The sequence below is a fragment of the Mytilus trossulus genome, chromosome 4 (genome assembly GCF_036588685.1).
Source record: "Mytilus trossulus isolate FHL-02 chromosome 4, PNRI_Mtr1.1.1.hap1, whole genome shotgun sequence".
NCBI lineage: Eukaryota > Metazoa > Mollusca > Bivalvia > Mytilida > Mytilidae > Mytilus > Mytilus trossulus.
The window spans coordinates 35,117,985-35,136,108 of NC_086376.1; the positions used below are offsets into that span (position 1 = coordinate 35,117,985).

Sequence of the window (18,124 nt, forward strand, 5' to 3'; positions counted from 1 at the left end):
TAGCTGTCACATTCATGTTCACTCATTTGACTAAAAGTCTAATATTTGATTTATAATCATGTGAACATTGATCTAAATTATTGAAAGTATAATCGAAATAATTTTCAGGACATGGACTGTTTTACATGTAGCTTCGTTTCGTGTGTATTGTAGTCTAGACGCCATCTACTTAACCATCGAGTTGACCCCCGAAGAACTCCGATGGTCATATAATCAATATGCACATAAATATAGATAAAAATAGATTGCCAGATCCTGCTATATGATTTTTCTAGACCTTTTTAATTTCATATGATAGCTTAAAAACTAATGTCAATCGTCGTTTTAATATTTATAAGGATGATGTTTTATGGATCGAATCAGTCAATCAAATTAGTTATCTTTGCTTCACATTCAATATTAACTTTCTTTTCCTATAAATAACTTGACTCGCATAATCACATGAATACGGAATTAATGAAGATGAAGAATTTACTTGCAAGTGAATTATTCATCATCAATCTTTATTAGCTTATTCTTACAAAATTGAACCAGACTGGCTGCTAAAAGCGAATTGTAATTTCACTTTCAGTAAAGATTGAAAAAAATATATATTTTATATATTTTATAATTTCGTAGCTTTTCTTCCTTTAGAGTATCTTTTCTGAACTTTACTTGTAAATTATCTGTAAGAGAACCTCTCTCACGAATGGCATGTGAAAGATAAACTGAGATAGTTCGATGGAAGTCGGACTTCGTGAAATGATTCGACCCGCTAAATTCTATTTATTTATAAAAAGAATCAGAAATTTTCAAAAGGATGTTCAAACACAATAAGTTGCAATAACTTGTTTCCTTATCAGCTATAAATAAATAAATACAAAAGTTGAAGACAAACTGATACTCGATAATTTTGACCTTTGCTCGACTAATTTCCAATCATTTCCTGATAAGCTCGACCAATGTCCGATCGCTTCCAGATCATTGCGACTTTTTTTATTTTCTTCCAGACTAACTCGACTAATACCCGATCCCTTCGCGACCACATTCGACCACTCTTCGATCTCTACTCACCCATACCCGAGAACACATGACTGCTACACGATTCTCTCAAAATGTGCAGATCTGATTAACTCTAATAACTCTGTCTCAGCAAACATATATTGGCAACATCTTATTTAACTGTACAAAAAAATCCTCTATGTACAGTACGTGTCTTTACTTGTGCAAGAAGACGTAACATTTAAAAAAAGGGAGGCAAAAGACACCAAAGTCACAATCAAACTTAAGAGTTGAAGAAAAAAAAGCGACAGAGCCATAGCAAAAAATGAAAACCGTCGAGAAGACAAAAAGCAGTCCACAAAACATATATAACTAACAACTAAGCAACACATAACCCAACAAAAATCTGGGATGAACTTAGTTGATCCGGAAGGGGAGACTATCCTGCAATTTTGGCAATAGCGGATTTTTAAAATGAAAGTAAGTGTGAAATAACATTCATTATTAGAATGCTGACGACTAAGTTATTTTTCGAAGTTTGTTTATTAGAACATCGATCAAGATTATATTTAACTGTTTTCTGGGCTATTTTTTGTTTTGTCTGTCCGTATTTTTCGTTTGTACAGAATATTTTTTACTAGTATATAAAGGAGGATATAGTACAATTTTCAATGAGACAGCTCTTCACAGAACACCAAAATGACATAAAAATGGTTAATAACAACTACAGATCACATTACTGTCACTTTTTTACGTAATTTCACCAAAAAAAAAGGAGACGAAATATTCGGATATATGTTTTTATTTGGAGCGAATTTCGTTCTTACACTAGCATAACAAACAGTTCAACCTGCACATGTTTAAATCATTTGTTTCTAACATACTTTTGCAAAGTTTGCATAAACTTTGACAAACTATACACTCGCAGCCAATGTGTCTTCTGTTTGTCATTTGTCATTTTGTTATTTCAAAGGATGCATTTCTTTCTAACTTATCATCAAATCAATTATCTAAACGCGTTCCTGCTTGCCATAGCTCAAAATATTGTCTAAAATTACTCAAATTTAGGTATTATCCTCCTTTATTTCATAAAATAACAGCTTTAAAAGAAAGTAGGGAAGTACCTAAATTTGAGAAATTTTAGACAATATCTTGAGTTACGTAAACCACAAACATAACTCTTTTTTTAAAAAGGCGTTATCATGACTATCCTCATACATTCATCTGATTATGATAATAAAAAAACAACTGTCCATAAAATTAAATATGCATAGAAGAGTAATGCCCTCTTTGTCGATAACATTTTCTACGTAGGCTATTTCTCCGCGTTGTAAATAACAACAAAATGTGCATGCGTTTTTGACAGTTCAAACAGCGTCAACAAACTCTGATTAAACGATGCATTTGTTTCTACTACATCTTCGTTAAACAGACTATAACCAAATGGCACAAAATGTTTACCAAATTTTGGTAAGAACGAAATGAACTCTAGATCTCTTGATAGATATGTGTAAAGTCGTAAACAGTTTCAGAAAAGGTATTACTCCAGGGGAGTGAAATTCTTAAACTACTTTCAGTCAAATTATAGGGAAATACGTATGTGACATCTTTTTTTGCAATATTTTTAAGCAAATACATGCAGATTGTTGCCATACATCAAAACGAAAATAAGAATCTTTAACCATTCAGCTACTAAGAAAAATACTGATTACATACTTAATATGCACATATATTACCCAAACAGTATGCTTTATTTGTAAGAAAGCAAAGAAAAGGGGATGGTTAATTTTATGTATATATCTATCTACCATAAGTACTAATCCAGTGACAAATCTCATTTTGTGGTGTCATTTTCAAAAAAGAACAATGCAACTATCATTACATATCAGTGGGTTCCTCTTTGTTAAAATAGTGCAAGTCTCTCATACTGCCCACATATGGCCGGTGTGTCAGCCACTGCCTCGTCTAGATTTCGCGGCGCCTGTTGCTGTCTATACCTCCTTGTTTGTCTGCTTTTCACTCTCCAAGCTCCGTTACAGCTATTAACCTGTCTCTCTGAGCTTGCCAACAAATTCAATTGCTTTATTTCTATATAGATATTTTAAATGTATGATTTTGCTCGGACCTTCTATTGAATATAACCAAATATTAGGAAAATGTGTTTTTGGGACACTGATAATACCCCAGCTAGCACATAAAACATTATATAGGGTAATTATTCAAGAACGGCCACTCAAAATTGGCATTTGAACTGTTCTATATGGTGATGAGCATTGTGTATACGGCGTTTCATAAAATTTGGTTGAGGCAAAATAGAATTAGAGAACGGAAATTTATATTGGTCGGACGTACGGACATACGTACGGACAGACAAGGGTAACACGTAATGCTCACTCCGAAGCGGCGGGGAATAAAAGTTTCGGACGTTTTTATACTAAAATTGTGCAAATCCAACAAATTCCCGATTATCCTTACGACCCATATACTACCAGGTCGATCTGGTCTGGTCGAGAGCAGACTGAGATCGTGAAAATGTTGATTTGGTCTAGTTAGTCGAAATAAGATCGTGAAAAGATGGTGAATTAATCGAAGTTATTGGCTGAGTATTTATTTTGTTGTCGGGGTGGGGTCCTGATTGGGTCGTAAAATGTCGAGTTACGGTCGTATGCAGTCGGATAGCGGTCGGGTAGAAGACATAAACAGACCCGATCAAGACTTTGGTTGAGCTTGGTCGTGGAAATTTTGACAAGCGGGTTCATCGAGTTGATCTGATCGGCAGTGTGAACCTAGCTAAAAAAAAGAGGGAAATCGGCATAATCTTTTGCACCCGACTACTGCCTATCTTAATTTATATCAAGAACAACTTCTGCATGGAAATTATTGGGGGCCACGAATATAGTTAATAATTTGTCGTCCAGTTCAAAATTTGATAAAAAAAAAACAATTTTTGAATTGAATTTTTATATCACTAAAATGTTTTTTTCTTTCTCAATTGTGAAGGTCAGATGGGATGGTACAAATAAAGGCATATTCAAAATTGGACATGATGGCCTTTTTGAAGTACGTGTATTGTAAGTAACTGAGTAACTATTCACAGAGGTTATAAATTATAGACATAAACATTGATTATTTAATTTTAATGAAGATTAATATTACAATTAAAACAACAAAATGACAGTAATAAAACACGAATTATTGACAGCATCTCCGATATTTGATGGAAATGATTTATGATACGAACATGTTATTGTCTCGAATTTTTACAGTTGCTCTTTTGAATAAAATTGAATTAGATTGCTTTTCACAGTCATTTTTCTTTCCTTTTGATGTTATGATTTTGATACTATCTTTCTCTTTCCATTATCTTACTTTTTCAGCGATAACTTTACGAACAATGATAGGAGAATTCGACCTGTAAAGCCAAAAAATCATTGTCCTATTATACAGCAAAATCATCACAATTTGAACACAACAAATGAGGATGACCCATTGGACTACGTCATTCCTATTTACTCCGATACAACAGGTAAGAAAATAAAAGTTCTGAATTATATTCACTATGATGTTAAGGTAAACATTCAATCTACTATATTACTTATCATTATTGTTTTATATTCAAGCATGTTCTTACATATAAATAAAACAGGTTTAAAAATATATGTTTACATATGAAATCAGTTTTCTTTTGAACGGAAAATATTTGACAAATTTTCTAAACATGGTTTCATATTTGCATTACAGACGTTATGCCTCGATGAAAATTTTCTTTCAAAACCGCCTGGCTTGTGTATAAAAGTCATATATTGAATGTATGTTACTTAGAAAAACACAATAAACAAAAATATAAAAAAAAAATGCTGATAATGAAAGCCTGACATTTGAATATGGACTGTTGTATCCGAGGTGATTTTACACAGCAACAACATATATTTTCATAATTGACTACTGTATTTAAATCTTTTAACAGTCAGTGCCATATGGGAGTATGAGAAGGACTCACAGTGGACACAATACCCATCCGAAATAAATACCAAAATTGAAAAAGCTTACCAGAGGAAGCCAACAGAAAAAATCGTTTTTGAAATGGATTATACAACGTTAATATTCAAATATTAATATATTAAATGATAAATGAGTATTCGAAAAATAGTCTGAATGTAAAAAGCAATTCTTGGATTCATATTTCTAATTTTTATTGACATACATGTTTGCACAACTAAAGTAACACGAGTTATAGATAAGGCAACAGGAGTATACCTCTGTTCGAAATTCGTAGATCGATTAAGATAAAGCAAATCCAGGTTACAAACTTAAACTGAGGGTAACACGTCAAATGTAAGAGGAGAAAAACGTAACAACTAAACACTAAAATGCAACACACAAAGAAACGAAGCATAGGAAAACAACTGCCATTTTACCTGACTTGGTACAGATTGTTGTAAAAAAAAAAATTAAAAATTCCAAATAAGTTTCAAATTTGTTTTGAATTTATTTTTTAGAAGCCATTCTATCAAAATTAGTTGGACTGATTATTCATCAATTATCGATGCTTGTTAACCCTTTTCTTTAATATTAATATAAAATTGACATCCCTGTCTATAAGTGTGGCGTATTTTTTTCTATCGTTGAATTTTTTATGTGTTGATTCGATTTGAAGGGCCTTTTTGTGGTTCGCTTTACGCCAAAGTCTTTTCAGAGATGACCTTTTTTTCAAAATCGTATTTGATTTATAATATCCTTGACCCACGAAGATATGAAAAACACATATAACCCATTTAAGTTATCACATAGTAAGGAAACAATCGTTTTATAACAGGAAAAGTTTGGTTTAATTTTCAATCATAGAATGAAACAATTTCCGATATAAAACACGTAAGAAAGCTGGTTTAACCCAAAGAATAAAAAGGAAGAGAAATATTTTGCCGTATAATTAAATATAAATAACATAGGTAAATGAAAATAACATTACAACGCATTTCGAAACTTATTTAAACAAGAATTGCTTTAGATGCTCTGAAACCGTTCGCAGATTAGGTCTTTGTTTAGTTTATCATGTATGTTAAAAGTCACATCTTAATTTGATCTTTATATTTGGGTAGACAATTTATAAATCTGTATAAATTTAATTGTAGGTGTATAATCGATTTTCAAAGAATGATTCAAGAAAACCCCCAAAAGAAGACGGAAATGCCAGTCAGAAGAAAAGGTATAAGTTGATACAAAGTGAAACTAACAACCAAATAAGTTGTAGATATTGTTATATTTTGTATTGGTCATGATTGTGTCTTTCCTTTTTTATTTAATTTTGTAATACCCTTTTACTACCTTTTTACTGTTTGCCTTTTAATTGTAGCTTAACTTCATAGTTAAAACATCGTACCATTTATTCAATGTATTATTACATGTAACATAACAATTTATATATTTGGTATGATTGTCAATGAAACCAAAAATATTTTAAGTCACCATACGACCTTCATCGTGTGATATACGGTACAGTTTTCTATAACAGGCCCATGCATGATACATTTGAAACAGTTCCAACCGGAAAACTAACGGCATAAACAATAGCCTGTTATGCTTCTACAGAAAATCACAAACACAGACATAATTGAAATGGAAATAAAAAAAAATATGAGTATAAATCATGTAAATGTTGATATAACTAAATGCATCTAATTTTGGCTGATGAAGCATGTACATCGATATTATAATACTTAAATGGTTTCCAGTAAAAGGTTATTATACACTAAAGTATTACTTATTTTCATGTTTTTCCCCAATTTGTGATAAAAGGAAAGTTTTTATTTTGCTTTCTTTCTTTTATTTTTAGATTGAAGTTATACTATTTGAATGACAACAAACCAACTTTTAACCTGGGACTGAAACTAGTATTGTCTGAAGTATATTTTTTTCAAATAACTGCATCATATATATTATACAGTTCATTTGTGTAATCAGAAATTATGCACAATCTCTGTTTTTGCAAGATTTTGATTAAACATTAAAAATCCTTAATTATATTCAATTCATTGTTTCTTAATTCTAGATGTTAAGAATGGATTAGCATGACTATAGATTAGAATGAAATAAAATAGATATTAGATACAAGACAAAGGTAACAACGAAACAGGCCGGTTGCCGGATTATTTTTCTTCACGAGTAGTTAGGTAAAGATGCGAGGTGATAGCCGTGGACCTTGACCTGACTTCAAGTGCACAAAAGTTATACTGCAGGTTGTTTCCGGCCTGTATTTTTGTTACTTTTGTTTTGTATCTGACTTGTATGACGCATCAATAAAATTGTACAATTTACAAGACTGAACATTTGAACAACTTACATGGCCATAAAGCAGTAAAGGTACAAATGTAAGTAATTATAGTTTAAACATTTTTCTTCAGCCGAGCGGTTTTTTTTCTATTAAAAAAATCAAGAAACTCATATTTTGATTTAAAGAGAATAATTTCAAGTTAAAGATGAATGTTGTACACATTTGAGAATGCAACTTCACAAAATAGTATATATTAAAGAAAGATTTCAGTGGAAAGTTGAGCTCACGTTAGAAATTTATGGAGGAAGGAGAAACGAAAAGGAGGGAGAGGGGAGACTAAATAAATTTAAAAAAACAGACTTGATCTTTTTTTGATGAACAAATGCAATTTATGCCATTCCCCGCCCCGCCCTGCACCCCCCCCCCCCCCTCATTTATCCCTTTAAAAAAACTCGTTCAAGGGTGTGAACGATCAATGCATTTGAATGAAGACATTATGTATAGTTGGACCCTTATCTTTTGTCCTTGGTACGAAACCTCTTTTAATATGACTGGATCGGTCCCTGATATATATGAATTCAACATTTATGTAAATTCTATAACAATATAATTGTTTCAAAAGAAAAAAAAATCCTACATCATTAGTGACTTCATGTTTGTCTATGCAAATGTTGATAGGGGTTTTTCTATATGATCCAATCTCAGTTTACCGTCCAAAATTGATGACATTATTTGAATGATTTTATTCTAGATTAGCTGCCTATTTGGACATGTATTACACGAACACTTTAAATTTATACGATCAATCATGCATTGATTATTTTGTTTCATGAAATTGGTATGTTCTTTTATGAGTATGGAAATTATTTCGTTTTTTAACGCCATCACTCTATTTTTTTGTTTGAATGAGCACTATTATATAAACAGTATTTGGAAAATCAGTAATCATGCAGAACATAAATTTGTCATCTGTTTGATCATAGTAATTTTTCTCTTAAATATTTGAATCAAATAAAAAAAAAATATGACAAAACTCCCGCTACCCCCCCCCCCCCCCCCCTTTCCTCTCCGGTGTCAAATGGCTAATCCCTTATAGTGTACTGACATGAATAGTATTTTACTGGAATTGTTTATTTTTAAATATTGATGCTAACGTGCATATCTTATTTAAAAAAAAGAAAGGAAATATGTCGATGCACAAAAAAAGTTCAAAGCTAATTGAAATTTAAAGCGCCCATGAACTCACTGATCATGCACGAGTGATTCTATTCACAAAAAGTGTCCGTGTAACAACTAAAAAAAGTCCGAGAATCATTTAAAAAGAGTCCATGTAATACCCTTATGTTATGCTCCATTTATTGGCATTATTTCTTCTGGTATGTGCGTCTGTCTATCTCTCCGTCATTTCGTCTGTTCGTCCGTCCGTTCGTCCGTCTGTCCCGCTTCAGGTGTAAGTTTTTGGTCGAGAGAGTTTCTAATGAAGTTGAAGTCCAATCAACTTGAAACTTAGGACATATGCTCCTTGTAATATGATCTTTCTTGTTTTAATGCCAAATTAGAGATAAGAAATCATTCGATAATATAACTCAACACGCAGACATCTTATACGTTCAGGTATTTCACATCAAATTTTTTATGGTAATATTCTTTACAAGGAACAAAATTGTCAGTATTCACCTCAAAAGCTTACAAAACCTTTAAACAGACTTATTAAGAAGGGATATAGTTACAATACTGTTGTCAGGTCATTAAAGATGGCATATTTTGGCTTTAGTATTGGTTCACTTATAGAGTCTTTGCATCGGATCTAAACATATTTATTTAAAAAAAAAAAAAACAGTTGTTGGCATGGCACGGGTTATATTCTTCTCGCATATTTTATGATAGTATGATACTTAATCCCTTACGGGAGGGGTTGTGCCTGATATTTATATGATGAAGGCATAATCTTTCTATCTGTTTAACTGAGGTCTGGCGCTGTCTTGTCAGTTAACTGCCAGTAGTCTGTTGTTATTTATGTATAATTGTCATTTTATTTATATTCTTTTGCTACATCTTTTGACATCGGACTCGGACTTTTCTTGAACTTAATTTTAATGTGCGTATTGTTATGCGTTTACTTTTTCTACATGGGCTACAGTTAATGGGGAGGGTTGAGACCTCATAAACATGTTTGACCCCGCCGCAATTTTGCGGCTGTCCCAAGTCAGGAGCCTCTGGCCTTTATTGGTCTTGTATTAATTTTAATTTTAGTTTCTTGTGTATAATTCAGAGTTTAGTATGACGTCCATTATCATTGTACTAGTATACATATCTTTTCGGGGCCAGTCGAAGGACACCTACATGTACGGTTGTGGGAATTCTCGCTATATTTAAGACCCATTGTTGGCCTTCGGCTGTTGTCTGCTTTATGGTCGGGTTATTGTCGCTTTGACACATTCCCCATTTCCTTTCTCAATTTTACATCAAGAACATCGTGTATTATCTATGAAGTTGATACAAAATATCTATCAACGATGTATTGGACCTTACTATAAACCAATTTAGAAAATAAATGTCACATACTCCTGGTTTATCAACTTTCTGCTTAGACACTGGTGACGTTTTACAAAGTCTAAGAAGGAGCTGCAGGAGCTTATATACCGAATAAGTTGGGAGAAATGTGTATTCCGTATGCAGGTGAAGTTTGTGTATTGCTACTAAAGTGGAAGAAATTGATAGTTTTAATTAAAATCGTTTCGTTTATGATTGTGGTTATGAGATGACTGAATACTTTATTGACAGTTTACCCATAGTGTCTTAGAAATAAACTATTGATCGACATACATTATAGAATATTAACATTTCTCTAATTCTATGGAAATTTATCCCTTTCCGAACTCATTGTACAAAGAAATTTTATCAACGTGTGGTTGCTGGTGGTCTCAAATAATCATTGGATGATTTGAAGGGTCATGACCTTTTCAGTAGCTGGATGTATCAAAATTTGATAACAAGTGTTAATGAAATTTACAACTTCGTGCAATGTGAAAGGCACTACTTGAAGGTGATTTTCGGTTAACAAAAAAGAAAAATTCTTTTTAGACATTAGAGAAACAGATTATCACATAGTTACTCGTGGACTAAAGGATTTATCCAATCTCGATAGTTAAATCCGATAATCCACTGGTATCAATGTAAGAATCTATATTCATCTTTAAGTTCTAATTTCAAGATTATTTTCGAGATAAGATAAAAACGTTTTTTTTTAAATAATCCAAATCCTCTAAATAACACATTATTCCTCAATTCTAGGTTGTTAAACTACTTTGTATTATTTAGTGCAAGAAATGGATACGTTTATTAGTTTCAATAGTTGTAGGTTTCATTGGTTGTGGCTTATTGTCTAAAATTAAATAAATCTTTGTGTAAAGAAATATTTAAGGATAACTTATTAATGAAATGAGTACAAATCTAGCTTTTTACTTCTAACCGTAAGCATGAGTCAGTCCTCATGAAGACGTATCGTAAGATAGACAAAACAAATATACTGGTCTCAGGTTATTTGTTTAGGCGTTTGTTTCACTTTCAAGTTGGCAAGCTACTATAAACCACAGATGTGTTTTACATTAAAATTTGTAGTAAAGTTTTGTATGTCGTCTTGGCCTTGAGGACAAACAGTTGAAAAACTAATTGGCCACGAGGTCAATTGGTTTATGCTATTTAGAAACACTGCCTTTCACTTCGGTTTTTAGTTACGGGGAAATTTTAAATGATTGCATATATAGCCTGACATACATTCAATGTAATTATACTTTTGTTTTAAGTTATAAAATGATCATCATTATAAAGTATTTTCTGAAGTAATTTCTAAAAACTCGTTCGTGTTAATAATTGATACAAACAACCAAAGTGCTTATGAAGTCGACACTTGTAAACCGATACTCAGGTGTCGTACATGAAATCGGCAGAGACATTTAAACGTACAACCTAGCAATATAAAACTTCCTAAAAATTGTTTTAACAAATTTAAACAATAGAACACTTTTGGTGAAATGTCTAATTTAAATTGCAAACTTAGGTGAATATTTTGAAACACGGAAACATGATTTGGAAAACACAAAGGTGTATTACAATATCAAAGGAAGGTAAAAAATAAAGGAAATAATACACAAGAGAGGCGTACCAAAATAGATTTTATTGAAACAAGTAAACTGATGACCATATTTGGCATAGATATTAAACTCGCTCAATTTGTTTGTTCTTACCAAAATTTTGGACACATTGTCCTGACTTTAAAGATACTTGAGAGGTAAGCGTTCGACTGTTAAAGCTAACTACACAATAACAATTTGAGACACAAAAATTAATATATAGATACATGTACTATATAAATAATGCTGTTTAAAAAATAAAGAAATGCATATCCAAAAAAAACATGAAAATACCTTTCCCATTACTTTTTGTAAGAATGGACAATAGTCATCTCAGTTCTAATTATGAATATCAATATGTTTCAATAGTCGAGCACATAACATATTAAACATTAACAAGATTTCCCATGTAGAGTTAACTTCAGGGGTCTGGTGTATGACTATACTAAAAGATGGTAGTATGTATGTGTCATGTAAGGATGGACTAGTGCATTTTTCATCTGATGGAAAGGAGTACAAAAAAGTTACTACAAAGGGACTAAAATCACTGATATCTGATGGAAAGCAGTACATAAATGTTACTACAAAGGGACTGTCATCACTTATATATCCAAGTGGAATAAGTTATAATCCTGTACAAAAGAAACTGGTTATTTTTAATGGAGGCAACATAACAGTGTTTAATGAATACTAATAAATAGAGTATTTTAGTGCACTGAAATGCAATTTGATTAGATATCCTTGGGGTAAAATTTGGAACATAACCTAGAATCACAACAGAAAGTTTTCGCTTTAGATCAGCTAATCATGTTATCATTAATATATTATTCTAGAATAGACAATATTTCCAGACCTACAAATATATTTGATTTGCATAATGTTTAACTTTAAGGATTTTTTTAAAATATATACAAGTGTGGACACAGATGAGTGTGGATAGTGTGTTTGGATGTTTGACAGTGTCCTATGACAATAAAGTTCTATGTTTTTCCTATATGGTGTTTATAACTGTGTTGCACGGTGACAACCGATCTGAGCATTAGGAGTGTTATTTATTTGATATTTTTTTTATTTTCAATACAGACATGGGGAGACAGTAATTACATTAGTTACCAAATGATTATGATAGAACATGTTCTACATCTTTGGTTTTGGATACATTTTGTAGCTGGGAATTGTTAATTTCTGTGTCGATTTGGTCTCTTGTGGAGAATTGTCTCATTGGCAATCATACCTCATCTTTTTTTATATGTATTTGCTTACTATTGGTATGGTTCTATTTACATTACTTTGTGGTGGATCGTCAGTATCATTAGTAAAAAAAAAAATTTAAATGTCGAATTTCTTCCTCAGATTAGAATACATTTTTTGGTTTTAAGTAATGACAATGGCTTAAGTCTGACATGATTATTGGGGCTAAATAAGATCGGAAGTAAACCTCTGTGCTGATTTATATCAATTCTTTATATCTCCTCCAAAGCTGGTCGAAACAGACAAATTTTGACCAAAATAAAAATGATTTCACCAAAAGAACCTTTGTGAGCATGCTTCAAAGACTCATAACTGCTCCAAAAGTAATCTGATCGAATTTGAAGCATGTCAAGCAAATATCATCAACATCTACTTAATAAGTCTTAAAATATGTCTAAATACCTAAAAAGCTATTTAGTACTCAAAAGGTATTGCAAAATTATTCCTTTTCAATTTTTGTTTTGTTATATGGATACAAATATAAGTGATACATGTACCAATACAGTATTTGTTGTGGTATGCAAGTGTAGTAATTAGCATTTACTGTAACAATGTTAATTCACACAAATTAAGAAAAAACAAATGAATGGAACAGATACTCCGCAGGGTGCTGCTTTATACGACTGCAGAGGTGGAAACCTGAACGGTTGGGGCTAGTATGGACACAACATTCAAGCTAGATACAGCTCTGAATTTGGATTGTGGTTAAAAAGTTGACACAACATAGGTTTTTGACACAGATTGAATGTGGTCTATAAAGAACTTCAACTTAAAAATTTTAAATTGGACAATTACCTATTTTGGTCCAATATCCAAAATCTAAATACATGGTTTAATTCAGAATATCATAGAACCCGAAGAATTCAATTTTTGATCGGACCAACTTGAAAACTGGGCCCATAATCAAAAATCTAAGTACATGTTAAGACTCACCATATCAAAGAACCCCAAAAATTCAATTTTTGTTAAAATCAAGCTGATTTTTAATTTGGACCCTTTGGACCTTAATGTAGATCAATTTAAAAACAGGACCAAAAATTAAGAATCTTAACACGGTTAGATTTGGCATATCAAAGAAGCACAATAATTCATTTTTTTGATGAAAGCAAACAAAGTTTAATTTTGGCCCCTTATTCCTTGGGACCAAAACTCCCAAAAATAATCCAAACCTTCCTTTTGTGGTCATAAACCTTTATAGATTTCTATTAACTTATGCTAAAGGTATTGTTAAAAAAACCAAGAAAAATGCTTATTTGGGACCTGTTTTTGGTTCCTAAATCCTACCCTGTTGGGACTAAAACTACCAAAATCTATTCCAACCCTCCTTGTGTGTCCATAGACCTTATGTTAAAATATCATAGATTTCTGAGCAAAAACCAAGAACAATGCTAAATTTGGGCCCTTTTTCCTAAACTGTTGAGACCAAAATACCCAAAATCAATCCCAGCCTTCCTTTAATTTCATGGTCATAAACCTTGTGTCTAAATTTCATATATTTCTATTGACTTTTTCTTAAGTTAGAGTGCTAAAACCAAATGTCTTTGGATGAAGACGATGACCCCAACGTGATACAAATGTACAACCAAAAAGTTTTCAATTTTTGTGGTGGTATAAAAATGATCTCAAATCAAATTTCTAATGGAGTTTGCAACAATAATTATTCAACTACTCATTTTAATAAAACATTAAGTATTAAAATATAAATGTCATACAGTCATGGTGATGATGCCCCCGCTAGCATATAACGTTAAAAAGGTACATAAAGTGAAGCTGCCAAAAATTGAACTTAAACTGAGTTTAGAGGTAATAAGCATTATATACACATTTCACTAAATTTAGTTGAGACAAACTTGAGAAATTTTTCCATTTGTGAAAGGGCATAACCCTAGAATGATAATAAATTTTAAGGCTTCCTTTTTACTTATACTGAAGTTATTATCTGGAAACCATCCGTCTTGGGAAGACGACGACAGGATACATACATGTATTTCAACTGCAAAAATTTCTGTGGTTGTTTAAAAATTTCAAACATGTACGATGAAATATTTGTATAGATATGCCTTATAATTTTTCCCTGCATAGTTGAAGGACCATTTACACTCAGAACCGAGTCATCAGTAGGCAGATAGTACAGATGTATTAAAACAACCTAGCATCATATTGCTAGTAGTGGTAGTAGCATTTGTTCTTTTTTTTTTATAATATATTTGGTTCAAATCAATATAGAATGCTTTTATCTCCCTAATACTTACATTGTAAATAGAGGTGATACTACTTTGACAAATCCTTGTACATGAGAGTTTTCTGTCAAATCTTCATTTCACAAAGAATGATTTGCATAACAATGAACTGAGCTCAAAGCAAAGTATTCAATAATACACTTAGACAAAGAGCTAAATTCAGTGATATACTTTGTACTACAGGTCCTTCATTAACAAATTACATCCATCGACCAAAACCACATCTCAAAAACATTCCATACTTCATGGTTGGATTCAGAAGTCCTGAAAAAGACATGATTTTTTTTATCATATTTTAAGTATATATATACACAGGTTAAAACTTTCTTGTGGTACAATCATTCCGTATCTAGCAACTATCAATTTGCTTCATGCACATATTGATATGTGTTGAGTTTACCTCTGTTGGAAATAAGAACACACAAACCTCCACCTAATTTTAGTCAACGGACAAAACATTCAAAACTATAAAATATTATCTAAGACTTGTCAGTGTCTATTTACCATTGCCACTGAATCAGTGATATATGTACACATAATTATGTACATGCAAGACTAAAATTATAAAGTACACTAGAACAGACACGTGGTGTCGCAGGTCCATGACTGAGTTAACGTATATAACTATGTGCAAGCCTTATTTTAGTATTAGTATTTTTATCTGATAAAGTTATGCCGATTAAACGATACACAGTTTTCTCTGCTTTCAAATCTTTCTGATTGAAACCGTCGAACTGGAACTTATCAATTATTGGTAATATTAATTATTTGAAAAACAAAAGTTCCTGGAATGGAGTATTTTTTTTAAACAACAGCATTGTCATACATTGTCATATACATACATGTATTAGTTGTAAATAAAATTGAATTCTTTGATTCGCTGTTTTACGTCATGCCGGCTAACAAATTGAAAACTGTACCTATACGCCTTATTTTAAGTCCAGATTTTAGTATTTGTATTGTTACAATGTATCTTAGAAAGTCTAAACTGATTAAAATTTGACAATTTAGTAGTTTCAACCCTGTGGATACGACCCGTGTATATAGCATATTAATCCTGAATACACCGTTTGGTGGTGCACCTGTCAGACGCGGAACGTACAAATAAGGTAATCGGTAACAGGTGAATATACTATTAATTTTTGGTATCGGTATCGGACTCGATCCGAAACTTCTTAATTATTGGCAATATTAATTACGTGGAAAACAAAAGGGCCTGGAGTGGTGTAATTTTTAATCTACACCTTTGTACTATATTAGTTATATATAAAGTCGAATTCTTTGATTCGTCGTTTTTATGCGATGACGGCTGACAAATTGGACCTCGTAATTTTAGTATTATAGATATATAAGACTAAAACTGACATTCAGTCTTTACGATATCTTCATTCCCAAAGTCATTTTCAAATCTGACTTCATGGTAAAATAAGATTCCATATCTACAACCAATGACAAGGAAATATCCCTCTAATAGACTAGCATTTAAATCACAGTTTTCGAAAATGGAAGCTAGGTCACCGTGGAACCTAGAACAAAAAAAAGGGAAACAATATATCTTAAATATTTCAAATGCATGTACATGAAATAATATTAATCTCTAAAATTCACCATAGTGTTCCCTTTTTTATCTTCTGTTTGATACTGTATATCCAGTGGCGAATCCAGAAATTTTCTAAAGTGGGAGCCCACTGACTGACCTAAGAGGGGGCTCGCTCCAGTCACGATTCAGTGATTCCCTATATAAGCAACCAATTTTTTTCTCAAAAAGCAGGGGCCCCCCCCCTAAATCCACCTCTGATATCAACCTCTAGATGTCTTTGAATTACATTCAGTTTAGTGTGGGTTGATGTTTGATTGTTGTACATGTTACAATGAGAAAAGCCCATACCGCAGTCAGCTATAAAAGGCCCTGATAAGACAATGTAAAACAATTCAAACGAGAAAACTAACATGTCTGTTTAAGGTTACATCATCAAAATATGTAGGGTAGGTAGGTAGGTCGGTATTTTCTTTTTATTATTTTGTCCATTTTATTTTTTGTGCCATGATTTTGAATTGTGTGGTCCGAGTTGTCCATGGGGCGAGAGTTCCCCTATTTATAATGATTGGATTATTTCTTACTACGGCAATAAAATGGCTTAGGGTGGGTGCTCAAAATAGGATCGGTCAGGTACCCATAATCAAACATATATTTTTTGGCCTTACCGAGAGCACCATTGAAATATATACAAATCACGGATCGGATACGCATCAACTATGTAAGACCTAATTTCAAAACCCCTAAACAGTGAATATTTTTATCGCAAACAGTAGAATTTTATTACATAATGTGAAATGTGTGGGATTGTGCAGCACGTGTCATCATGACATGTGTCCCTTCGCGGCCTTCAGTTTTGATTATAGACTAGAGAAGAGACTAAATGCGTACAAACCTGATGTCAAATGAAGATATACGGAATTTAAATAACGTTGATCCTTTAAATGTATGAAAAACAAAAACATATGACAATTGTTCACATAAAATAGATAGTAAAATTTTCCAAATGAACGTCCATTAAAATTATTTTAAAAAGTCTCTGATGAATATTTCCCGCGCAAATGTCATGGAATAGACCAAAACGAATTTTAGGTGTGTGTTGTCATTAAAAAATTCGGGTCAATGAACACAGTTAGATTAAATATATAAATATGTTAACTATATTTATATTGGTTTTTCAGAAAAGTGACTTTACCAGATTTTTTTTGTGGCAAACAACGGTAAATAGCCTATATCATCTTGACATGACATATGAAAACCCCTTAAGCATAATGGTGTGTGTATGGAATAGTCCATGGAATTGTCCAAACCGATACAGGTGAAATACGTAGAATATTATTGCTGTGTCTATTGTGGACACAGCAATAAAACCAGATTTAAGATCCTTATGAGCCCGTAGTAAAGTAAAAAAAACTGTAAAAAGCCTTATTAAATAAAATTTGCTCGATTAACCTTGAAGTGAAGACTAATAAAAATTTGCGTGTATAGTGAACCCCCTAAATAAAATAATACTGTGTTCTAGACCACTTCCCCTTTCGGTGATCTACAGAAATGATTTTTTACTATATAGTATGTTAATAAGGATGAGACAAATAGAAAATATATTAGGCCACTGTCCAGTCAGTCACTCACTTAAACTATGAAAATCAACTCGAATGAATATTTATCAAATTTTGAATTTTAAAGATATGCTAATGTACATATGATCTTA

General features: G+C 32.1%; 2 protein-coding genes across 2 annotated transcripts in view; one reads left to right on the top strand and one right to left on the bottom strand.

The window, feature by feature from the left end:
- LOC134715192 (COMM domain-containing protein 10-like) overlaps positions 1–18,124 on the bottom strand; it is a 168,804-nt gene that overhangs the window by 125,552 nt on the left and 25,128 nt on the right. The gene's annotated exons all lie outside the window — the stretch shown is intronic.
- Positions 1–18,124, top strand: part of LOC134716568 (E3 ubiquitin-protein ligase Ufd4-like) — a 31,967-nt gene that overhangs the window by 7,876 nt on the left and 5,967 nt on the right. The window contains exon 8 of the mRNA XM_063579579.1: positions 6,114–6,187. Within this exon, the coding sequence (XP_063435649.1) occupies positions 6,114–6,187 (74 nt within the window). The remainder of the gene's footprint in view (positions 1–6,113; positions 6,188–18,124) is intronic.